Source organism: Ambystoma mexicanum, chromosome 13 (genome assembly GCF_040938575.1).
Source record: "Ambystoma mexicanum isolate Mex_15411 chromosome 13, UKY_AmexF1_1, whole genome shotgun sequence".
In the NCBI taxonomy this organism is placed as follows: Eukaryota; Metazoa; Chordata; class Amphibia; order Caudata; family Ambystomatidae; genus Ambystoma; species Ambystoma mexicanum.
In genome coordinates, this window is record NC_090938.1 from 586,191,377 (window position 1) to 586,216,980 (window position 25,604).

The 25,604-nt window shown below is 46.2% G+C and overlaps 1 protein-coding gene across 3 annotated transcripts in view; it reads left to right on the forward strand.

Moving 5' to 3' along the window:
- The window catches only part of ETV4 (ETS variant transcription factor 4), a 132,644-nt gene that overhangs the window by 31,109 nt on the left and 75,931 nt on the right, over positions 1–25,604 (forward strand). For all 3 annotated transcript variants that reach the window (XM_069634410.1, XM_069634409.1, XM_069634411.1), the window contains exon 5: positions 1,043–1,096. In XM_069634410.1, the coding sequence (XP_069490511.1) occupies positions 1,043–1,096 (54 nt within the window). The remainder of the gene's footprint in view (positions 1–1,042; positions 1,097–25,604) is intronic.

Consider the following 25,604-nt stretch of genomic DNA (forward strand, 5'->3'; position numbering starts at 1 on the left):
GTGTTGTAATATCGTTTTTTATTCTTTTTACGTGCTCACTCGATCTGAAACTGCTTTTAAAATCCAATACAGCTTTGAAACGAAAGGAAAGCTCCCGGAAGTTGGTTTTGATTGACATTTTAAAACCAATGGTCCCTATTTATCCCGTAATTGTTTTTCATTTTGGCTTTTTTTTTTTTTTTAAATGTAGTTACCATGAGTCGGTACTCTCAATGTCTATATTTCTGTAGTGTCGTTTGTTGGCCGTGCTTATAAACATGCAGAAACTTGGGTCTAGAAACTCCACTTTGAGGACGGTCTCCCAATATCGCGCTCTCCAGTCTTCTCTGGAGTTTCACATCCCATGTGGTGAGACAATCTGGACCGAATTTGGCTTCTTCTAAGCCTACCCCGTTCAGTATTTGATTGTAAAGGTAGTCTCGTGTTTAGCAGAATGTGATGGCCCTGTAAATGATCTTCCCGTTTCTCAAGTTGCAGCTGTTCAATGTTCATAGATGCGTGGCGAAGTAGAGCGATATGGTGAAATTGCCTTTGCTTGTCTAATCGGTTTTTGCAATGGGATCCTGTCTGCCATGTGCTATTACCCTACACCAGATTCTGTTCTTCCGCACCTGTATTTCCCTTCTTCGAATCCCCAAATTCTAGGAAAGCCACCTCTCCCACACATTATATGAAGCTCGTGAGGTCAACTTTGGTACCATTATCATAGCTTGAAGGATTGTGACACTAGTTTTCTGGGGCAGGGTTGAAAGATTGGGGGGGTGTGGCACTTAGGCATTCCATTTGGAGAAAAACATTTTTTAAACATTTTTTTTATATGCATACCAACTCCATGAAAGTGAGCAACAAAAAAGGCATACGAAGATTTTGAAATCTGGTGACCCTGGAGACATGGACGCATGTGGCCTCTGTAGTCTTTGATCTGAATCTACCTTAGCTAGCATGCTATGACACACTCCATCCTACTGCTTATTCTGATTATTTACTTTAAAAAAGGCTGGTAGGTGCTTTCTATTAATGTAACGTTTCCATCCTTTTACAGCTCAAGTTCCTGACAGCGATGAACAGTTTGTGCCCGACTTCCATTCAGATAACTGTGAGTACCTTTGCAGCATTTGGTGTTCAATGTCGATTCTTTTCCTTCTACAATTCGCTGTAAGCTTGTATTGTATTGCGTTTTTGTGTTGGTGGAAGGCCCATACAAGAGTATCCCTCTGTCATCTCTAGGTGCACATTACCAATGCACTTGGACAAGTCAAATGCTTTGCAGGTTTCAGCCATGCTAGCTAATTCTTACAGATTGATTTTATTTTTTAAGCCAACACAGCAGTTTTAACTATCTGTCTTTTTCTCACTTTTTTTTGTTTTGTTTATACCGTCAGTTTTTGTTGCCTGAATATAAGAAATATCTTATGCTTTTTGCCCCAAAATCTCTTGTTGCATTTCATGGATGCTTGTTTAATGCACCTTGTAATCTGCTGATGTCTGGATGATTTTTGCAAACAAATCTATCTTTGATTGTAGTGGTTAACCAACTAAATTGCTTCTGTTCAGGGCACCTGTGATGCCCCCGTCTGGCGGCATCCTTCTGTGTAGAGATGCTTAGCCTAACAGGAGGTTTTCCAACTAGTTAACTAACGGATGTGTCAAAGTACACCCCAGTGGTGTTTGGGGTGGGTTAGGTAGCCTGTTTGTGTTTTTTTTCTGCCCACTCGAAGGGAGAGGCTGGGATGATCTCGCATGCATGACTATTTTTTGAAATGATTGCTTTTGACCTTTCTCTGCAAGCCCTGTTGATCATCCGCTCCTTTAGCAGGAGTAGGAAACCTCCTGGCTCTCTCCAAATGTGGTGGCCAATGACTGCCAGGATCCCTCCGTGTTGACTGTGCTCACTAAGGTTAATTTGAGTTGTAGTCTAAAACTTCTGGAGAGCCAAAGATACTTGTCGCATGGGTAGCCTTGCCCCTTCGGACAGTATGTAGACTGGTTTTTGTAGGAAGGTAGGCAGTGGATCAACTAGTCCGAGTTGAGTTATTTTTCTGTTGAACTCGCGCTTCATCCCTTGAATGCTTTTTAGGTAATTTCCTCCCATCGGCAGCCTAGAACGATGCAACAATTCATGGGGCTGTGACCAGTTTTATTGGACCTTTGCCTGACCCCTTTGTACATTGATACGGTATCTCTTGGGAATCTGTATTTGATATTTAGCATTTTTGCAAGCTAGTTCAATTTGCTGCAAAAACACAATTCCTTGTATAGGGTCAACCCTTTGCCACGATGTAACCCTTGGTCACGTTTTTGGATGGCACTTAATACTTGTGCTCCCCTTTTTATGTTTTTGTTTTGTGCACGATTTGGCTTGTAGGAAATCTGAGACTTAAGGGACTCCTATACTCTGGGGGGGGAGTGGGGTTTGGCCACTCCTTTTTGTAGTAGGATAGGCGTGGTGTACAGAAAAGGTACCTTCTAGTGCATACGCAGCGTACTGAGATTGGAGGTGGGTTGCACAATGGCGGTGGGAAATGCACATAATGTAAATCTGGAAGCTTGTGACCCTCTGATCTTGAGATGACTTCTCCAATGATGGCCTGTTGCTGCGGAGTAGAAGGACCAGAGCTTGGAAGCTGTGCTATTTGTGATCTGTGCTGGATGATGTGCATTAAGAAGCCTTTACAGCTGTACGCGCAAAGCTTTTAAGGCTCATTATCTTTTATTTTTCAGTGGCCTCAGCCATTCTCTTTTAGAGGTATTGCTGATTGCAGTAGTTTGGTGGTGACAATACCTCTTTGCTTCAGTCAAAGGAGCAAGGTGGCTTGGTTACAAAAGAAAGTCTCAAAGTACACAGTCTACCACTTCCCTCCATTGCATATAGAACCCCCTCCCCACCTTTAGTGGTTCTAGGAGTGTACTGCTCACACATTTCTTGACTATGTACTCTGACCAACATTTGTTAGTTGGTTCCATTTGACATGTATGGCTGTGGTAAATCGGTAGCTTACAAGCAGTCTCTGCATTTGGCTGCTAATTAGGATTTCTTTAAATCAGGGACTTCAGTATTGCATGAGACCCTGGTTTGTCATTCATCAGAATGAGTGTTCCTTTCTTCAAAGTGGACGAGCAGTACCATGAAATTTGAGATTCATGCCCTGCATTAATACGTGTGGGGTTGGGATTCCATCCAGGCGCCTTGTGCCTTATCTTTGGCCAGAAGATCCCGAATTTGACTCCGCCACAATGTGTCTGGATAACTTGTCCTGTAGAGAAGCTGCTAATTCCACTGGTATTCTGTAATTTTCAAGTAGTCTCTTGATATCAATGTCTTTCTTGTGTTTTGTTTCTTAACACAATTTTCCTGAATAGTTTCTGGATATCGCCTTGATTAACTCTTGTAGCACTTCTCCTCGCCCGTCCCCCAATGTTCTTGGGTCTTGTACCCTCTTTAGTGATGTCTGTGACAACATTCCTTGTGATACCTTCTCACTCTCTTGTCTTAACTCGCAGACCCTTCAGTCTTTTAGTCCAACCTTTCTCAGCATGGCCTCTCCCCTCTCATGGGTTCCCTTTCTATAACAATCTCCTTTTTCTTGATAGTCTTATCTCCTTTCCGTTATTACAGGAGTTAACGCCATGCTTTCTCCACTCTTCACCTTTGACCTAGGGTAATTTCCATTCTCTCATTGGCATTTGTTCCTAGTCTTGATGGATTTCTCACACAGGGTTATTCATGATTTACTTCTCTATCTGCTTTGCAGACTTAGCTAGTGTTTTTATATTTAGTATCTCGTCTTTATTACTGGGACAAGTTTTTCTCTTCATATAATGTTGCCCCGGCGGCCTACCACTTTGCCCATTTTCCCTGTTACCTCTCTGTATCCAGGGGAATGTTCCAGGACCTGGCATCTCCTCGGGTATGCCTCTTCAATATTTGACTTTTCGTTGCTAGTTTCACCACTCCCGTTTGCGGCTTCCTTTCTGCCTTGGGTGTTGACTTTAAGCTGTAAGTGCTTCCGTTTTCCTTCTCGTTTCACTGGTCTGCTGTTCTCGGATTCTCGGCTGCTGCCGTGTATGGGCACTGGCATTCGGAAGCTGTTCATGCTCCCTCCTTTGGTCTCCGCTTGGTTCATTGGGAATTCTGCCCACCAGGATATGGTTGTGGGCCCGCCACCACCTAGTACAGGATTCCACACTCCTGCTTCACAACGATTTCTGTTATTGGATGTGCTGGGCCTCCAGCGTTTAAGACTGGTATTCTTTTCCTTCTCCAAAAATGCAGGCTCCACAGCTAGTCTCCAGTCCGCGTTTTGCAGGCATGATCACGTCATGGGGCTTCCCCTGCATACAGCACTCTCCCCATCTCCTTGGTACTGCACTTTTACCGTGCATGGCTCTTATTAAAGAGACTGCTTTTCCTTTTTTCAGGCTGGTTTGTTTCATCATTGCCTTCAGACAAACAAGCAGCGGTCTAGTTAGTCTCCCATATATGCTACTATGTTGTGTGGCTTAGCAAGTTCCTCACTGGAACGGGAGTCATTGTTCCCTAAGGGGGAGCCTCTCCTAGTGAGGTCCCACTTGCCCAGACCCCTAGGAGGGTTCTTTTGCAGAGCAGGCTCCCCTCCCTAGTCTCAAATGGGGAGGCCCCCCCCCTCTCCCTAGGGAGGAGGGATAAATATCCTTGATTCGTTACATGTATTTGTAGGCTATGGCCTGCTGGGAACTAACAGTTCGTCTGATGGTAGATGCAGGGTTAGGGTGCAGCTGATGCAAGAGGATTTCTCACTTGCCCCCCTGTCTGTGTCTCTCTCTCGCTCTCTCTCACACACACTTTATTTGGCCATAGGGCCATCAAGTACAGACGAATACAGTACATTTGCATTAACTCTGATTTACTATCCGGGCTGTAAGACAAAAACAGCATCTATAAGGGTTTCAGCCTCCAGGCTTGACACAATATCGGCGGGCCATACCTCCTTTGGGGACCAGTTACTTTACCATACATCCACCCCACTTCCCTTTGGTGCCCCCAGCTCCAGGTCTGACCTATAGTGGAATTGCGTTGGCATCAGAGTGCCTTGCTCCAGTGGGGAGGATGTGGGTAGAAAGGGCAAAGGCGCTGATTACAATCAAACTGTGTGGTGCGAAGCTAGACCTTGCCAAAAGACCATTGGCCACTCTTTGTTCCTCAGTTTGATGCAAATAGTGTCGTAGGGCCCCCCAAACCCCTAATCGAGCAGATTAAAATGACCTTTTGGGACTCTGTGCAAGAATATCCACTTGCCGCTGCAAAGCCCTCGCTTGGTTTCGCATTCCATGCCTTGACGGCGTTGGGATCTCGGCCGCCAAGTCTAGTTATTTGGGGCAGATGCATGATGAACGTGGGCAACCCCTCCACCTTGGGTTGACCCCAGGATGGCTGCCTTGCTTCCCCCCGCCCCCCTTCCCATTGGTCTGCTCCTGCTCGGGCCATGATGGAGATTGGGCTGGCAGCTGATTTTAATATGTTGGCACGGGTGCTGGGGTTAATTTGTGATGGTGGCCCCTTCTCTGGCTGGAAGATGCTATTATGGATGAAGGCATTTTGGCTTGGAGCACTTTCCAGGGTGCTTACAGGGGGTGGGGGTGGGGGTGGGGGGGGGGGCGGCTTTATGATTCAACTTGGCTGTCGCTCATTTATTGCACCACCGTCCGTTCTTCATAAGGTTGCATTTGCACTCCATTTGAGGGGATTTGTTAGCTTGGACCAGATTTTTAGGATCATTGGTGTCTTTGGTATCCCTTGGAAGGCTTTTAGGTGGAGTAAGCTTTGATGACAAAATGCCTTTCCCATGTCGGCCTTTTCGGGGGGGGGGGGGCGGTGGTGGGATAGGTACGTTTGGGATTGCAACATCTCCATGGGATTTACGGAAGCACCTCCCTCCAGACTAGGGGGTGACTGAGCTATGGTAATGGCAGGCGCTGTGGCAGTGACTGCAGCGGTCACAGGAGCTGTGGCTGTAAAAGTAAAAACAGAATATTCGTGGCCCAATGCCCACCACTGCTGGATGTGTCCTCTAGCGGTGTTCTATTTGTGACTGGGCTGTCCATGTGGCTGTCTGCGACACAACTCATGTGCCAAGAGTGTTTGTGCAGCTGCCACTCCTGTCCATTGATGAGTTGCCCATTTTCTCTGGTCCAGGGGTTTTTGCACCCCATGACATGCAGGGTACTTCAGAGAAAGTGGTTGATTTCCCTTCGAAGTTGACAAGCGTCACCACAGCTTAACCTGGCTGTGGGGGTTGCACCTTGGTGTTGGCAGAGGCACCACCTGATTCAAGTGGCAGCATCCCCCTCTTCCGATTCTCTCATTGGGGGATGACCAGGGGGACAGACCATGGACGCGATTTCAATCGTAGCTAGTATACTGGAATGGTTGAGACAAAAGGAGGGGATGGGATGGCAGGGGTGGGGTGAGGTATTGATGTGAATGCAGCGGGCTGACAGTTCGAGCAGTGGTTTAGTTCTGGCAGTGCAGGCTGTTTGTATTCGGTTCTGCCCCCTCCCCACCTCTGCTGTTGGAGACCTCTGAACTTCTGGGTGGATTCTGTAAACTGACTCTGTAAGATACTGGTGCAGGGGGCGCTATTCCCTCACGCAACCCACCCACCCCCCATCCCCTGCACGCTCACCTTCACGGCGGTGTGGGATTCAGCAAGCTCAGTGCAATCTCTGCAGACTCCCGACAGAATCCCGGTTTTACCTATGGGCACAGCGTTCCATCACGCTACTCCGTCCTCATTGGCCCCTGAGCCCATTCCTGCTTGGCTCCCTGTGCTGTGCTAAGGTGGCTGCTTTTACATTCCGCCAGTGTGGAACTCCCTGCAGGAGCTGACCTGCGCCCTTATTACCGCTGGCTTCACCCTGGCGGGTTTGGGAGGAGGCATGACCGGCAGCAACTTCCCCAGTATGGATGCTCTCCTGGACAAAAAAGTCTCGGTGGCGGGATTGGCGGGGCTCCTGCGCCCTTAATCCCACTGGCCTATCATTGCTGAGCATTTCCAGTTGACCTGCACATGGTTGCTCCTAGGGAACGAGGAATGATGGGTCTGGTCACCTGCTCTCGAATTTGTTGTCTGATATTGTGGAGGCATCTAAATGTTTTGCTTCGGAGTGAGTACATTGGCTCAGCCCAGTGGCCCTGCTTGGAAGAAACTCCTTGTGAAAACTGCTCTGAACCAAAAACAAGACACTTCACAGGAAATCAAGCTCCCCTGGCGATCTGTTCTATTACGCCTGGAAAAAGTACTACATTACTACAATTATAGCACTGGATCTTTACATCTGATCCCTGATATGTCCACCATAGTACACCTAGATCTGTACTTGCAGCGCGCGGATATTCATGGATTACCCACTAAAGCAAGGATGGAAACCAGTTCCAGGTCATGGGATGAGACCCCCTTCTAACCGTAATCTCTTGAAAAATGACTTTCTGCCTATGTTGTGCAGTACAATGATTACCTGCTGAATACTTCAATGAGACTTGGTGTTCTGCTACTTTGGTGAGTGGTCTTCCATCCACAGACAAAGTGGAGACTGTCTGATCAGCTGTAAAGTATGGCGTCCTTCATCGAGTTTGACCAATAAAAAGTGGTCACCCCTACGGCCCAAGCAACACACATTTTGGAGCACTTCTGTGGATGAAGAGAATGTATCCTGAGACAAAATGTTAGGGCACGGATTTCTAATGCCTGGAAGTCTAAAAACACGCACACGTTGAAGGGGGGGTCAGAGTGTTGGGAACCTTAGCTGAATGCACGGTTAAAGGAAGATCCTGGCCCTCTCTCCCAGCTCGTCAATAGCAAACCGGATCCTATTAGATGCATGCTCTGCATCTGGTTTCAAAGTGACCAGAATTCATGGGAAAAGACAGACTAGAATTTCCAATGTGTAAGTTGAAGCGAAATCCTGTCCTTGAGGCAAGGCCTGCATTTGGTTAAGAGCTGGCAAGGTTGCGCTTTTCTTTCCTACACCGAAGGAAAGACTGTGGTGAGGAAGTACTACAAGCTAGTTCTTGTCAATTTCTTAAACTCTTCAGTTGCCAAGAGTGCCTACTTTCACCTTACTCACTTTACGGGGGAACCAGCCAATCAGGCTGTTTGGAACGTGGGCTGAATTTCACAATCCAAGCCCACTTGAGCCACCTGAAGACTTCTCTCAACCCCAATCTCCCCCAGCCTCTTCCTTCCGTCTCCAGTCCCTTCCCTTCTCTACCCCATTTGACAGATTCTGGTGCTGCTGCCACTCGAGCCTCCCGGTGGAAATTGAAGAGGGGCTCTGCATGGAGCCCTGCCTTCCATCACCACGGCCATCTTGGGTAAGTATTTTGTTTGCATGAATGGGATGCTGCGAGGGTGTCCCATTCATACAAAAAGCACTGCTGTCTCCACCCTGGGATGTCAGGGGGGAGGGGGATTTGGGGGTGGGGGGGGTGTTGGGCTCATTGTTAAGACCTAAGCGTAAGGCCTAGAACTTGGGCCTCGTGTCGCTCTTACCACTGGATGTTTTTATTGCTATATTAACTAGAGTAGTTTACAGAGCTGAATGTGATGGGTGTTTGTGTGTGATTCCTGAGTACTGAAATGTTCCTTGTACAATGCTTGTTTAATATCTTGAGCCTGCAATGGCGACTCACTACCTAGTGCAAATAAACCTAGTGTCATGCGGCTGCAATGGGATATGACTGGAAAACGTAGGGACATTGTGTGAATACAGCAATTCTTTGACTACCACCTCACTCATGTTCTGTACATTGAAAGGGGTTGGGACGCACTTTGCTGTTCTAATGGGCACTTTGTTTACTACTTCTATCGCACTGGTTATTACGCTGCTCTCTTGTCTTCATTTGTTATTAAAGTATGTTTTTCCTGGAAGTTGTGACACGGCGGGTACTTGGGTGTGTTGGTATGAAACGCATGCATTAGAAAGCCTTCAGGACATGCATGCATCAGTCTATTGGAATGTTCTTCGGATACATGTTTTTATGAATTGGAATTGGCACATCTGATTTGTGCAGTTTGTTGGCATATGGTAACAGACTTGCTGTTTTTCTCTTGTGTTAATAGTTTGAATGTTTTCTACAACTATTTACATCTATGTTCATGATTGGTCAGAAGGCAGTGCTTGGGATGGTCCTTTGGCAATATATGGTCTAATCAACTCTAAGGTTGCTCTTATGATATAAAGAGGGTAATTCCAGATGTTGCATTCCTGTAGACTTGACCCTCTCTCTCTGTACCAGACAAGTCTGTATTGCTGAAGACTGGTGTGATCGCTACATTGTTGCTTAAACACCGGCTCTCGATTGATAGTGGTAAAGTATGTTGGCCTGTGTGGGCTTTGTCTTTTTGTACCTGGTGAAAGTTGTGATCTTGGGGATGGGGCATTGGCAACAACTCTAGTTGACGGGATGAATTTCTGGGTGTCTGTGGCTACCCATGGGTGTCCTGTCTTCTGTGTTGATTATGGGACATCTTTATCCTTTGTTGGATGACGCTCTAAATTCTCATTTGTGTCCATCTGTAACTTTGTTGCCCGTGAATACCGACTTGAACAGGTAGTCCTGTGTACATTCCTGTTCTTATAATTCTTCTCCACTCTGGCTCACATACCAAACTTGGTGTCTGATTCGCCACAAAGCAAGTACCTTCTGGGTAGCCGTCTCAGGAGATGCTTTATAGCCGATTAGGGTCGGTTCTGGTTGAATTCAACAGAAGGTTTGAGTTATCGGGAGGAAGAGCCTTTCAGGGGTGTCTCGATCCAAATCTGGGTGATTCAAGTGGTCACCAATTCAGCTGTAGGACTACCTTGCAGAATCTGATTGGGACTATAACATATTCTGATGCCTCAGTTTGCATTCACTAAATGTTTTGATCTTCAAGTAATAACTCAGTCTGCCTTACAAACGCATCAGATGTGGTGTGCAATAGAATACAACATTCTGGAAGTAATCGCCCCACAGGGGTAGTGTCCTAGTACCTAATCCCAGAATGTAGGGAAAGGTTCTGTGCGCCTAGCCCAGTGCATTGATTCACCGAGTTCTATGCAAGTAGTAGCAATATGTACAGTCTACACGAAGAGCGAGTGCCGCAAAAACCAGCCATGCCTTAAGTGGCACTTCATGACTGTTAAAAGCACGTGGTACCATGTCCCCAGGATCCAAACTCAGTCTGAGATCTCCAGACAAAGAATCTGCCTCTGCAGCACTTTATGTCGTCGTCATTTGGCACACTTTTTTTTTGTATTACAAAAAAATAAATGCACCAGGTTACTGATGAACACACTAATTTGCTTCTGGAATCTGACTTGAAGAGCGTTCTAGCCATACGGTTCCAACTTAATAGATTTTCTTACCTCTGCATTATGGGTACTTTCCCTGGGGCAGTGCATGCATGATTGGATGATCACGCCACCAATCAATTGCCACTAGCACACATGCTTCTTTCTTTCCTCTGCAGGGTCTGGAAGAGCACCTGCCTTGTCTTGTCTGCAGGTGCTAGCTGCTGAATAGTTTGTACCTCCTACCTTTCAAGATTGTAGCTGGCGGAACGTTTGGATGACAATCCTCTACAGGCCTGTGGGGTGTTCTTTTGCCAATCGTGACCCACAATGCAGTGGGGCAGAATCCAAGATGGCAGCCTGCAGGGGATTTCAACCATTTACTCTTTTCTGCAAGTCCAAAATGTCTCCGCTGCTGGAGTAACACGTGTCTTGATTTTTCCTTAATGGCAGAGGACTTGTAGCAATACCTGCTTGTATGCTGGTTGTGGAGCTGCCCAAAGCACCTATGTATTTCCGGCGTGCTGTGTTAATGGGGCAAGTTGCATTAAACCGCGCTCCAATGAATGTTCGCCCCTCAGACTGCGCACACTTGCCTTTCTAGTGATAAAGCATCTTAAAAGCAACAACCCGGTCTTTGATCTATGCAGTGATGGGAACAATACACGAGCCAAATCCATTTGTCTGAGAGCCTTTGGTGGTTCAATATGTCTCCCCTGGGAATTATCTAATGGTTTATGAAATGACCCCCACCGCCTCTTCTGCTCACTCGTAAGCCATTACGATCACTCATTAGTCCCAAAGCCAGAAGGATTTCTGATGGCTTGAAATTCAATTGCACGACCTACTAGCGTAGCCTTTCCCCTTTTCACCCATCCATTGGCTTCTCTGCAGGGCTTATTGTGACGTTTAGTGTCTGCCCTCCTCTCACCCCCCCTCCCCCTTAACAATTATTCGCATCCTTGTCATACTAGTATTGTTCCTGGGGAAAACGAGCTCTTGTGCCCCGAGCCAATTTATTGGTCTCCCTGTGTAGCAGTCATGTTTTTTTGGGTTTCAACCCTGTATATTGCATTGTAATGTAATGCCTTTTTTTTTTTTTGAGCTAAAGCATCTGGCGCTTTAGTGCCACCTGTATGCAGAAACGATTGCATTCTAGTGCAGTTGGGGAGAAATGACATTAGGAGGCACAAAAAAGCTTGTAGGTGTTTTGGTCATTTCCCCACCCATTGACATCCATGGACATGCTAATACCATCACTGTTCCAGCAAGTTCATGCCCCCCTGCCCAAAACACCTCCTCATGGGAACCCTTTGAGTGCTTTGATCAAGTCTTGTCAAACTTTCCGCCTGATGATGTTTTCCCATAGCAGTTTTCAGATAGTTAATTACTTCATTGGCGTTGTAAAAGCACTACTGGTGTAATATAAATGTCTTAACCAGGTCTGCCCACAGCCACTTTTTATTTTATCCTGTCCATGTTAAAACCGAGCATTAGTTTTTGCTTGTATATAAACATTAGGCGTTTGCCAGGCACTGTTATTAGAAGCCCAGGTACTTGCACCACTTTGCACCTGCTACCATCAATAGATAGTTGATACCACTACGGCAGTGCCTGCGAGTGCCTACACAAAAGCTGAAATTCCAATGCTTGTTCCTAATTGAATGAACCCTTGCCTCAGAACACCAGTGACCCCCCCCCCCCCCCCCCCCCCCCTCCGAGAAAAACATTTATATGAAATCACAAGAGGAATGATTGTGTGGGGGCATCGGGGAGGGGGAAGAGACTGCAAACATTTCTATCTTTCACTCTTATAAAGCGCAAAACTTTCACCAAAGATATCATGGGCTACAAAGATGTGAAACAATACTGAACCAAGATAGGCAGATCTGGCAAAAAGGCTTAAATTTAGCTCTAAAAAACATTTGTCTGAAAGGAGACAAAAGGAAACGGGAAGGGAGTTCCAAAGCTTTGGGCTGGCCACTGAGAAAGCCTCAACTTCCAACACGTTCCAAAAGATCACTGGGAACTGCTAGGAGTGCCAGGTTCGCAGATGGCAAAGTGCGAGATGGACTATAAGGAATAACGTTCTCCAGAAGGTGGTAAACCCAATAAGCAAACACAGCATTTTCAATTGAACACGTGCTAGAACCAGGAGCGAATGCAGTTCATGGCAACTCTAATCTGGCCGTAAGGAATCCCAGAAGCCAGCCTACCTGCAGACGATTAAACTGAAAAGAGGGTTGAGCAAGTAAGGTGGCATTACAACAGTCTAGACTGATCTTTCATAGTGGCAGAAATGACGGGGGCATGGAAACGAGATGGAATAAAGTTAATCACTTTCTACAGCAATTTAAGGGTTAATCTGAGCATCCACTGGAAGTGACGCCATAACCCAGATTCTGAACTGCCCAAACAGGAGCTGGAACGGAACACAGAGGACGGCCAGAAATCACGCTTCCATAAGGAAGCAAGACTGGGGAGGGCCCATAGTTTTACACATAGCCGTCCAGACTGAAACACCTGACGTACCGAAACACCTTTGCCACTAGCATACAGCGACCATCAACCAAAAGAACCCAGTATAGCTGGCCTCAAATACTCTAGGTTTTGGCAGTGACCACTAACCTTTGTTTTAGTAGTCCGTGCAGTAGAGAATTTAAGCATAACTCTTAGCGGGCTTGCTTAGTAAGGGAATGTGAGTTGATCTCCTAGGAGGATGCTGCAGTCCAGCTGTCTGTTGCTGGTTTAAAAACAATTACAGCTCCCAAGATTTAACTTAAACTCCGTTTCAAAAACACTGATCCACACTGCTCGAATTTCTTCGCCGAAAAGTATGGCAAACCTATAACTTCAGACAAGTGATTGACGAGCGGATACATGGCAGAATTCAAAAAGGCATTGATAACTACTGAAAAGTTATGGCAGGGAGGGCAAAGGTGGAGCTGGAGATTGCCACTTTGGGCAGGAACATTGGTAGATTAGTGCCTAGTTAGCATGTGCTAATTTTAGTTTTTTGAGATCTCCGGCACATTGTTTTTGTGGTGCTTTTGTGTTCCTGACCCAGTTGTTAATGATGATGGGCAGTCTTTTGTGCGAGTTAAGGATCAATCCACCTTTACGAATGACCAGAGTTGTCTAGACAGATCCACTTGTGCTTTTCCCATCTTTGGCTTCTTGGCTGCTTTTATTATACAATGTGTGCTCTTTGCAAAAAGTGGGGAGGGTGAAACTCCGCCCCCCGTGACGACTGCACACTGTATGTGCAGGTAACTGAATCCTTCATGCAATGCAGGCTGGAACCTGTCTGCAGTGGAGCTAATATAATAAAGTCCCTGAAGCGTTGCATTAGGTCCCTATTGACATGGGAGATTCCCCACCGTTTCCACTCGCCCCTCCCACCCCTCATCCCATCCCAAATGCAGTTGCCTGTAAGGGATTTTGGTATATTTTAGGAAAGTGCTTCATAGTTTTTCACCGTGAGTGGTCGCCGGCATATGAATTGAAGCCAGTGCCAAAGGGGAGCTATTTTAATGTGGGCTAAGCATGCTGAAATTTGGTCTGCAGCGAGCTGGCTGCATTGGTGCTGAGCGAGTTTAGGGAAAGTTCTGCCCAAAGTTAAACCGCTACCAAAAATTGTGCAAAAGCTATTAAAGCATTGTTTTTTCAGCAAATGGAACGCGTGATTGGCTAACAATACCTTAAGAGCAAGGCGGGTGTACAAGTGTCTACAGATGTATTTACGTATACCAAGTAGCAGTTTGTTCTCTCAAATTCATCACGACCAGGGGTTGATAGGTGAGGCTCCTCAAGGAGGAACAATCTTGGGTTGGAGGGATTTGATGGGCAAGCATTGGGCCTCAAATGTTCACCCGGTTGGCTGGGATTCCGACCATCTGCATGCAGGTCTTCAATCGGATCCGTTTTAACCTTAGTATCCTTTTCAGATGGCTAGTGCATGTACCAAAAAGTCTGTCTTTGTACCATGGCCATCTGCAAGACTGTATGCAGAGTCTACTGGTGCTCCCAACTGTATCCTTTGGAAGCTGCCTGGCCCCAATCATTGTTTACAAAATATATGGGAGCTGCACACTTCTTTCAAGGATTTAAACCATTGCAGCCAAAGGGAAGCTTGCAAAATGTACCTGCTCACATAGCCTAGTTTTTCCAAATGCACGCTCAAGCATTATGGTTAGCCCAAATTGTGTGGTCCTTGTGGTGATTAGAGCTGCTGAGCCCCCTCTTGGTCCTTCCTTACTCCCTCAAAGTGACTGACATCAGTTTTGTCAATTATCCTTTGTGCGATTTTGTTGGGAGTCCAAGTGCCTTTTAAGCAGGGCAGTTATCCCTTGGCATGGAGCTTTTGGAAAGTTAGCAAAGTGTGCTTTCTTTTGAATAGAATAGAACCCTTTGTGGTATCCGGTATGTGCCAGTAGGGCCTTCTGCTAAACTGCAGCCTCTGCAAGATCCTTGCAGGTGTTGGGCTTCCTGTGTGTAGGATGGAGTACGTTTAATGAACAATGGTCTGGAGAGTGGGTGGTTTGAGGCCCTTGGATCCACTTTGTTTTTGTGGTTTCCAGGTTTGCGTGTAACAGGTAACCAAGAGGCCCTGGAAATATTTTTCAAACTGTCCCCATATTATACATTTTCAGCAAGTCCAACCCTCTTCCCAAAGGAACACTTGGAAATAAATTGGGTTACCACGCAAGAGCCCAGGGTGCAGAGGCCTACCGTGAAATCTCCAGAGTTCTTATAGGCTGGGCAACTTCTGGCAACGCCTCCAAAAAAAAAGGAAACCTGTGGGTCTATTTCACACCGTACCCCACCTACAACAAAGGACTTCTTCTCACTAAGATGAAGTACACTGATCGCGGCAATGTTACCAGATCAATGTGCTTTTTCGCCCATTTCCCACGCAACGAGCCACCAGTTTGCAGCGAGAAGTCCCTAAACAAGATTTGCAGATGTGTGGCACTTTGCCTGGGTTTTCTTTATTTTTTGGGGTGGGGGCAATTGCCCTCTTTTTCCTCGAGCTGTGTCGGCATCCAGATTTGGGGTGTCTTTCGTTGCGTTTTTCTTGGTTTCCTTATGTTGCCTTGCGTCCCCGTTCTGTTTCTTTTCAGACTGTCAGCGTGCATAGTCTTGCCTTGTTTTTGTTCACACCCTGGAAACGAGCTCCCCAATTGCATGCGCCTGGAGGGACGCACGCGCAGGCCTGCGTGCCTTGGGCAATGACTTGGTTTCAACGTTGGCCAGCCATATGTGGGGTCACATGACCACTTCCTTCCTCTGCGTGACCTGGAAATGGTGGGGCACTGGGGCGGGGGCTCTGGGCCTTCGTTTCCCCTCATGAATGAAGCGGCTGTAAGGCGATAGCCACGATCAGTCTGCCGGAAGGGGATTTCCACTTTGATCTCGAGCACACCAATATTTCGGCTGTGTCGGAACTGAACGTCGTTTGGGGGAGGAGGGGCGGGTTTCAGCTGTCGGCACGCAGTTTTCACTTGCGATTTCACCGAAGGGTGTGTTTGCACGAGGGGCACATCGGTTTGCTCCCTCTGCTGCGTCTGTTGTAGAAGCGTCTTCGGAAGCATACACGCCAAAGCTCCTTTTAGTTTTTCTCTCTCTAAACTAACTTCAATCCAATTGAAGGGACAATTTTGAATTCTCGCACGTAGGTGAACTTTTTTTTCCATTTTTATTTATTTTTTGTAATTTGGTGCATTCATTGTAAACGCTGGCAAATTGCATTGTGTTTATTTTATTGCGCAAATAAAGATGGTGCCAATTAAAGTCTATCAATGCAAAATAATAGTTGATCTTTTTTTGAAAAAAAAGCTCCCCCTAATTAGGAAGTGTAGGCATGTATGCTTTTGTTGGAGAATTGGGAGGCATAAACATCCAACTGGTGGAGCAAATGGGCACAATTAAAATTCCATAGATAACGATGTCATGAGTGAGACGGTGGTGGACATTGTGATCTTTGAATTGGTACTCTGGTGGGCCTACCCAGCCTTTTAAATATTGCACACCGTCGCAAATTTACAGCTGGAGTGCCTCTTGGTATGAATTGCTTGGTTCCTCCAGGTGTAGAAATTGCATACTTGTATGCGGTCCCCCCTACCCAACCACCACCCGTGCAAGGCAAGTGCAGTGAGGGGCAGTCGCAGTGCCTATTGTCTGTTTGGCTTTGCTAGTTGTCCCTGGGCTGCCAATACCGGAATATCTGGAAGGGTATACGTGAACAGTTGGTGCCTTTTGCTGGCAAGCTTTTCTTGCCTTGGTTCTAATGTATAACCTCATCTTGTGGTGGTGACATATTTGTATATACAGTACAACCAATACAAGAGTTTAACATGTAATTTATGGTCTTTAGTTGCCCATAAACCTGAATATATTGCAGCAAATGTTCATCTTCTGTGCTGTATGCAATGGCACCTGTGATGTACAATATGTTCTTTGGTTGGCAATTACTTGGGCATGTGCAGAACTCGGTTTTTCTGACACGAGGATGCGAAACTAATTCAAAAGGGTGCCTGCTCTTTGTGGACCCAAGTTTAGAGCTGTTTTAAATCGTATACAAATTCACTTTAGTCTATGCATGCTTTTCTACAGAGGGCTGGCCAACATTGCCAGTAACCGCCATTGACTACTGTTTCCAAAAGTAGGCCTTCCCTTATTTTAAATGGATAAAATGTATATAATAGTCGTGGAATTCTGTATTTCAGTCTTCATTGGTTTACTCCGGGGTCTGCAACTTTTGCCTCGCCATGTTTGATTGCAACTCCCATTGGTGCTAGCCTGCATAGTCCATGGTGAGGGATCATGGTGTTTGTAGTCAAAAACGTGTAGAGCCAACATTTGCAGACCCCTTCTTTAACCCATCTTTATCTGAGGTTCTGTATGAATTGCTGGATGTTGGTGGTGCTTTATGGGAGCTGTGATATTCTGCGGTTTTGTTTGATCCCCCGTGCAATGAAACAATCTGGACACCAACTCAGCAGAGGTCGTTCGGACTTACCACACTTGCTTGAGTGATCTTATGAAACTTCAATCCCACCCGCCCCCCCCACGCATTTGTCCAGAGAAGCCCCAATTGAGGTGTATATATAATTTTTTTTATTTTATATTACAGGCCACTGTACATGGTCTCCCAATGTTTATTTTGGACCCACTAGATGGGCATGGCATTCAGCTGTGTCCACTTTCCATGTTGCACCATTCAGTGCCTAGTAATCCAGTACCCATATTCTTCAGCCATGCCCATTACCACCCCCTCACTGTAGCTGTAAAGGTTTTCCCTTTGAATAAAAAAAAAACCTTCTCCCCACAGCCTCGGTTATATTTGCAGTTTATGTTGAAGGATATTTATATCGTGCACGATCACCAGTGATTGCCTGGTGAATCTGAAAAGCAAGAGGGTATGGGAAGTTGGTGGGACTGAGCAGGGAAAAGGCGCAAGAGAGCTGTGATGTGCTGTTGGCAGCTTCAGTTCAGTTGACAGGTTAACTGAGCATTTAAAAAAAATAAAAAATCGGGTCCTTCATGTTTCGTATTTCTCTCTGGAGGGAGTTTCAAATTTTAGCTGCTAAGCAAGAAAATGTTGATCCAACAAGCTTTTTCCTTGTGTGTGGCTTAGGTTTCAGGTGGATGTCGTTGCTGGATCTGAGTCTCCTGGTTGGCTGGTGAAGGGTGTTTTTTCTTTTGTACGAATTCTGATCCTTGGCCTTAGATTGCTCTGTGCGTTATAAACCTTGTTTTGGATCAGATTCCTGTTTTTTGACTGGCAGCCAATGTAGTTTCTTTAGTGCTGGACTTATGTGGTCCCTTTGTGAGAGTTTAAGAAAGTCTGGCCACTGCGTTCTGTATATGTTGCAGTTCAGTAGATGGTCGAGCATTCCGAGGTATAAGCTGTTGGTGTATCCTGGACATGAGGAGGGAGGAGATTGCCAGTATTTTGTGCGTGAAGGAGAGGAATGGTAGAATATTTTTGATTGTGCAGGTGGAAGAATCCTTGATTATTGAAGGATTCCAAGTTTTTTTTACCATTTTGGGTGGTGTGGGCACTGTTCCTAGTTCTGTTGGTCATGGGATCTATTGGTTGCTTCCCTGGTTTTTAGATATGATTCATGACATTCCCAGGTTGACTTTGAGGCTGTTTGCGGTCATCTATTACAAGAGGTCGTTGAGACGGTCTACTAGCGTTGTTCTCCTCTTAGATTTTGTAGATTTGGGTGTCCTCTGCCTAGTTGTAGCAGGTAAGGCCGTGCCTTTTGATGAGGTTTATAAGTGAGTTATGTAAATGTTGAGGAGTTGGGGATACAGAGCATCCTTGTGGTACTCCACACGTGGTTTCCTGTGGCACAAATTTGAATTGGTTTTATCCATACTGCTTTTTCAGAAAGGAAGGATTTGATAAAGAGCAGCGCCCTGTCAGTGATCCCTTCAGTTTCTTGATGAGGATGTTGTGGCTGACTGTGTTGAATGCTGGCGAGAGGTCCAGTAGTATGCGTTTTTTTTTTTGGAATCTGCATTTGGTCTTTAGGTAATCCCAGATAGTGCGGTCTCTGTCCCGCTCATGGGTCTGAAGCCGACTTGTGCCTGCTCCAATAGTTAACGTGTTCCAGTGTTTGTAGACCTAGGTGTCCAGCAGTTTTGCCAGATAGGGAATGTTTGATATTGATCTGTAGTTGGAGAGGTCTTCCACATTTCCCGTAGTATCCTTGAAGAGTGGTTTGATGTATGTAGATTTGAAAGCCTGCGGTACTCTTCCCCTTTGAGAGATTATGTGGCATGCCTGGTGTGAAGATTGCTTTGGACAGAGGTACATTGGCAAGCCTGCTTTGCTATGGTTCACCAGCTTGACAAATAATCTCCTGATATTTGGGTGAAACTTTGCAGCTTGATCGGTGGTTTCCAGGGTAGGTGGGGCATGGTGCACATTCTGGTTGATCTGCTTTGTATGATCTGATTTTGTTTTAAAGTGGTCTTCAAGGTCGTCCCACCGTTTTTGTGAAGGTACTGTTGTGGTATTGCATCCAGGTGGGTTTCTCATCAAATTTACGATGTTGAATAGTTCTTTCTGGGAGGCTTTTGTGATTCCCTTGTCTTGTTTCTTTCTGGCTTTGAGAATTTCCTTTTTTGTATGCTTGCATTTGTTTTTGATAATTTAGTCTTTTTTTCCTGGTTGTAGTTTTCCCTCCCTTTTTTTTTTTTTTTTTTTTTTATTTTTATTTTTTTTCCCACCTTTGTTGTATTGAGGTGGGGTGTAAAAACCATCTTGCCACAGCTTTCTTTTGTATGGGATGAAGGGTTTTTCTGTGGAGATGCTGTCTATTGTTCCATTTCTGGATCTGTTCTCCTTTTTAATCACGGTCGGTTCTATCCATGTTTGCGGTTGGTGGTTTCGAGGATTACAGTTCTTGTAAGTTACTACTTTTGATGATATTTGTTTCTTTTCCAGATCGTGGTGAGCTTTTAGGGCTGGTAGTTGGATGGTAAGTGGTAAGAGGTGGTCGCTCGATAATATTTGTATTGGTGGTGTAGTTGAGATCAGTTTTTTTCTTGGGGAAGATTGAGTCGAGTGTCCTGTTGTGGGTCGCACCTTTAACCATCTGGCATACTTTCATTGTCTCGAGCTGCTTGATTATTGATTTTTGTGAGTTTGCGTTCTCTTCTTCAAACAATATGTTGAAGTCCCTGATGATTGTTTGCCTCTTGTTGCTTGTGGAGGTTTCTGGTATTTTCCTGTGCAGTCCTGGTATCTTGCTGGAGCATCTAGCATCATTGTTGGTTTTGAATTGTTCTGGTTGGTGGTACGTCACGAGGTATGGTGTTGGGTATAAATATTTTTCCCTTCTTTTGCAGTTTGTTCTATTTTCTGTCATGCTTATGGGTGTCTTTGTTATAGTTTGTTTTTGTAGGCATGGTGCAATGGTGGGGTAATTCTTTCTCCCCCATCGTCACGTTCTGTGTCGTGCCATTTTGTGATCCTTTGGAGTCTGCGTTATTGTGTTTCGGTTGCCGTAACACTTTCCCAAGTTTTGTTTGGGTTGTAATTGTCCTTCAGCGGCTTTGTGGTTTTTGTTGGCCTGTGGTTATTGAAGAGAGGGTGTGGTCGGGGGCTGTCTTACGGTCTGATAATTTAGCAGATTGGGTAGGGAGGGGATTTTCAGGCAGCAAGCAGTGCATGGTGCGTGGTTTGGATGTCCTTATCCTTTGGGCTAACTATCCCTAGATTGAGTGTTGTGGGGTGGTGGAAACCAAGGTTGCAGTCCCTTACTATGTGGAGACTTAGTTCTGCTGTTATTTCACTCAGCGCACAGCTGTAACGCCAGAGTGCAGCTCGGTGTGGAGCACCTAGAGCAGGAGCACGGTGCTGGATGGAGGGGTGGATGTCTAGATTTCTGGATAATGCGAGGAAGGCCTACATTTTAAACACAACAGCAAATGCTGGATAGAGTGAAAACACAATAGGCCTAAATGCCAGATATGGTTAAAACAATTGGCCTAAACGTTGTTGGGCATTTGTATAGCGCCTTTTTGCCATCGTTGGGATTCCAAAGCGCTGTGTTGAATGCCCTCGGGCACTGCAGACCAGGTAAGAGTAGTGTAGTGAAATGTGCTTGGGTGCACTTGCTATGTGTGGCCAGTGTGCAGTAGGCGGTGTAGCTGCATATTGGTGCTAGGTGTGATGCATTGGTTGAGTAGGATCAGTATAAGGTGTGCAGCAAGACCAATAGTAAAGCTATCTGCATTCTGGCAGCGCTGGTGCTTGAGAATGATGTGTGCAGCTAGGCCGCTTTTGAGCGGTATAGCTACGTTCTAAAGACTGTTGTGGAGGTGTGTATATATGTGCGGCTAGGCCGAATTAATCGAGTGGTGTAGCTGCAGTCTATTGTTTTGTTGCAGAGGCAAGAGTTAGCATAGTGGTGTGTTTGTGTTTTCCAGGGGAACCTTGTTACTGTTGAGCATCCATTGTCTGTCGAGGGTGTGGTATCTCCCGGTTTGTTTCTTGATGGGTCAGTGTTATGGCAAAGACTGACTGGTAGATCTGCCCCAAAATGCATGTTAATGTATAGGTGCTAGCAACCTCCTCAGTTCTGTTCAATAGACTCCCCTATAGGTAGTTCTACTCGGACATTCTCAGATAGTTGGGATTAGCAAAATGAGTGCTATATTATTCTCTACAGGGATTTCCAGATGTGTAGGATTAGTAAACGAGGGTGTTTTTCCTGGATTGATGGTGTAGTGCATATTTGCAGGGCAATGATAAAGTTCAGAAGTGCCATTAGTGTTTTGTTAGCTCTGCTACAGAGATTACTGGTGTCACCCCCCCCCCCACCCCCAGTATCTAGTTCTGCTCTTGGATTTCCAGGTGCATAGAATTATTCGGCAAATGCTTTCTTGGATCGAGCATAGTGCATATTTGTATAGCATTAATCAAGCTCATGTGTTATTGGACCTTAGGTTCTGAGTCTATCACAATTGCCCCTGATTAATGGCGTCCGATAAATCTAGGCTTAGGAGTGTACGGACTTCTGTGGATGAGGTGATTAAATAAATTCTGTCTGGTACATGGGTGCTGCTATAATCAGGGTTTCAAGTCTGGGCAAAGGATCTAGGTAGTGGAGATGGGATATCGTCAGGTCTGACGGGGTCTGGAATCGACAGGGTACCATGCCAGGTGGTGGTGGTGGTGGTGGTGGTGGTGGTAGGTTGGGTGGTTCACTGCATATGTTTGTAGGCAAAGAGCCAGATTTTGAGTGCCTTCCAGAAGGCCATGTAGTCTACGCTGTCTAATGCGGGGAGGCAGTGAGGTCTACAAAGTTGGTGTCCGGATTCAGTAGGCTAGATTGTGATGGGAGAGAGGCAAGGGCCCAGTTGAACCTGGGAGGGTTTAAGAGGAAGGATACCAACCAGTCCAGAGCCAAACCCATGATGGCAAGGGTGTCACTTTGCTGATTTACTAGGGTGGCATGATTCCACCAAGGCGGAGAAAGATCAAGGAGGATAAGAACGAAAGGAGAGGCAGAGTCCAGATTAGAGAGCAGGTTGTCATGGGTGTTCAGTAGAGCAGTTTCTGTGCCTCTGGCATCTCTGAAGCCAGACTGATGGTCGTGGAGACAGCGGACAGAATTGGAATGTTGAGTCAGTTGGGAGATGGCAAGCTTCTGAGTTTGCCCAGGAAGGGGGCAAGATGGGGGGGTAACAGCGATAGGGTAGTAGTTAGCAGGGCAGGAAGGATCAGAAGAGGGGGATTTTTTATTTGTTTTTAAAAAAAAAAATTAGGGAGGGGATGTACAGGAGAGTGCTTGAGGGAAGGAGCCAGTGGCAAAGGAGTAGTTATAGAAATCTGCCAGGGAAGGCGCAAGGGAGGCAGTGTAGTCCTTGATGGTACCAGAGGAGCAAGGGAGCACCTGTTGGAGGAGGCTTTCATAGAGGGGACTAGTCTATTCCGGTGTTAAGGGAGGTCTTATCCGGTGTTAAGGGAGGAGGGGGTGGAGGAGGAGAGAGGTGGGGGGGAAGAGGAGGCATGATAGCTGTGGAGGGAATGAAGGGAATGTCCTGGGTTTTGCAAAGGGAGTGGGAGGCCAGAGGTGTACAAAGGGCCAGGGATGGAAGGGGAGATGTTGAGACTGCAGAAGGATTGGTGAGTTCCTTGCTGATTTTGAACATTTTGGTACTTGTCGTGGCCCCAGAGATGCAGGCTTGGATGTGAGCCCTCTTATTAGAGTGAATTGAGAATCTGTATTGGTTCTGGAGCAGGCGACCGGCCAGTTTGTCAGAAGATGCACCCCGAAGTACGCCACTTCTGCTCAGCCACGCTGCACTTGCTTTCAGAGAGGCTCGGTCGGAGTCATTCCAAGTGTTGGCTTGGAGGCAGGTTCCATTTGGATCCCCATGACTGGTGCAAGGATATTGAGGGTGTTGGTGTTACATAAAGATTAGGAAGGACTGAGCCAGTGTGGGGTCCGTGGCAGGAGAGGGAGGGGGAATGAAGGTGTTAGCAAAGGCGGCAATGGACACTTTCTTAATCGGTCGAATAACTGAAGGAGATGGGCAGTGACGGCGGAGCATCCAAGGTATGTCTGGCAGAATGCCTCTGACTCGAGGGATAGATGGTGAGGGAAAGAAGTTGCAGAGGCTGCTAAAGAGACTAGTGGCCACCTCGGAAGAGTCCAGGTGAATATTTAATTTGCCATGGAGCAGTTTGGAGGTAGAGGCAAGAAGGAAAGGGGTGAGGTCAGACCACTCGAGGAAAAATGCAACTGGGCCAGGAGTCTTGTAGCTGGTGACGAGAGTTAACGAGAGGGTTGAAGAGGCACTGAGCCTGCAGACGAGGCATTCAAAGGAGGCGTAGGACTAAGTAGGAATGATTGTGGCAGGGATCCAGTCGGGGAAGATCAAGGCCACTCCGCCTCCAGACCGTGTTAGGCCTTGGCTTGGCGTGTATCTTGCATCCCTCAGAAAGGAGTGTCAAAAGCAGTGACGCAGCTGTCAGTGAACCACGTCTCAGTGAGGGTGATCGAGGTCTGTCATGGAGGAGAAAGATATCAGAAGCTTGTTTGACGGCAGAGCGAGAGTTGAGGGTTGCAAGTTGGACCTGGTTACCACCTTTTGAAGGACTTTGGGTGGGGGAGCACAGGGACGTGAAATGCCCATCAGACGTGGGGGATGGAGGAGTGGTGGAAGAGGGGAGGCAGTTACTGCCTGGGCCATCAGTGCCATTGTGCTGGACTTTACTGATGCATCTAGAGGATGAGAACCACGCCAAGAATACTTCCCATCTGGTACCTCCATTAATGCGACACGAGGAGAAGGGAGAGATGACTGGTCCTTGTTGGAGAGGACTTCCCAGTTAAAAAACTTGTGACGCCATAAAGGAAAGTGTCCTATGTCAAATCAAAGTGTAGACTTCCAGGGCCCACCGTAATATGTCGGCTCAGGCATACCCTTATTCCAAATCTAGGGCAGAGTGCAGGAAAGGCAAGGGAATACTGATTAAATCACTCTTGCAGAAGACCAACCGTGACATTGCAATTTGGTGGTGGTGATGGGGCTGTCCTTGGGGGGTGGGGGGTGGGGGGGGGTATTGCGCACTTGCTCTTAGTGAGCTGCAGCTATGAATGCACTTTTATTATGCTGATGGCTATGATTTTGTTTGGGCACTAACCTACATGCATTTAGTCCCCTTGCCACAGCTTCCCTTAATGTATTGGATATATAAAAATAAAACTTTGGGGAGTGTGAGCATTTTCTATTAAATGGTTTGATGCGTTGGTCCCTACTTAATTTTGTTAGCATAGTACAGACATCCGGAGTTACTTTTGACACCCATCTGGTGCCATGCAGATGTGCATCTGCCATGGCACTTCAGCACAGTAGTTGGTTAGCCATTCAATGTTACTGTGCATAATTTTCAAAACTGGATTGAAATGTCCCTTTACATTAATGCGTCTTGAGTCTCTAAAATGTACTTGATCCATAGCACGCCACTAACTTCTACTTGGAATAAGTGATCTTGCTTTATCCCATGCTGTTTGCTGTAAGCTGTTTTATAGTACAGCAAATATATCTGGCATTCGTATCATGCCAGCTACTAAAAGGCCAGATAACAAAATCTGGATGGCAGATTTCTGATGGAAAATTGAAGTAAGGTCTACTAGAACTGCTTTTTGCTCCGATTCCTATTTGATTCTGCTCTCTGCTGTACTTGGAATACTGAGGTTTATCTGGCAACATAGATTTCTTTCTTCATTGGTGCCAGATAGTGGAGTCTTGACTGCAGCTCTTCAGATCCTGCTTCTACTCAATGGGTGATGCCCTATACCTGGGAGCTGCTCATCTGCTCTTTCTTACAATGCCTGCCTGGCAAGTCCCTTAGGAGTTTGTACAATGAAGTCTTGCTAATTCAGATTTCCTTCTGCGTACTGACCTTCAGCGTACCCCCTTCGTACTGCCCACGCCCCCTAAATTACACAACATTTTTATCAAGGCCCTGTTTTCATAAATCCGTTATTTTTTTAAGCCTTTATTTTCGCCCGCATTACTGTACCTATGGAGATTATCTTCATTCAAGTTTAGGTCTGCAGCCTGTTTTGAATTCTGTGTTAAAAAAAAGAAAGGGGGGGGGGAAGGATTGTTTTGGTTAGTTAGAGCTATTTTGCTTTTCTGTTGATGCATTTGGGTCTTGTGGTTCTGGGCGATCCGCGTTGGTAGGGCACCTGTGCTGGGCTATGCCTAAACTGAACAGAGCCCCATGAGTTGGTGTCCTGCTCGGCTGCCACGGC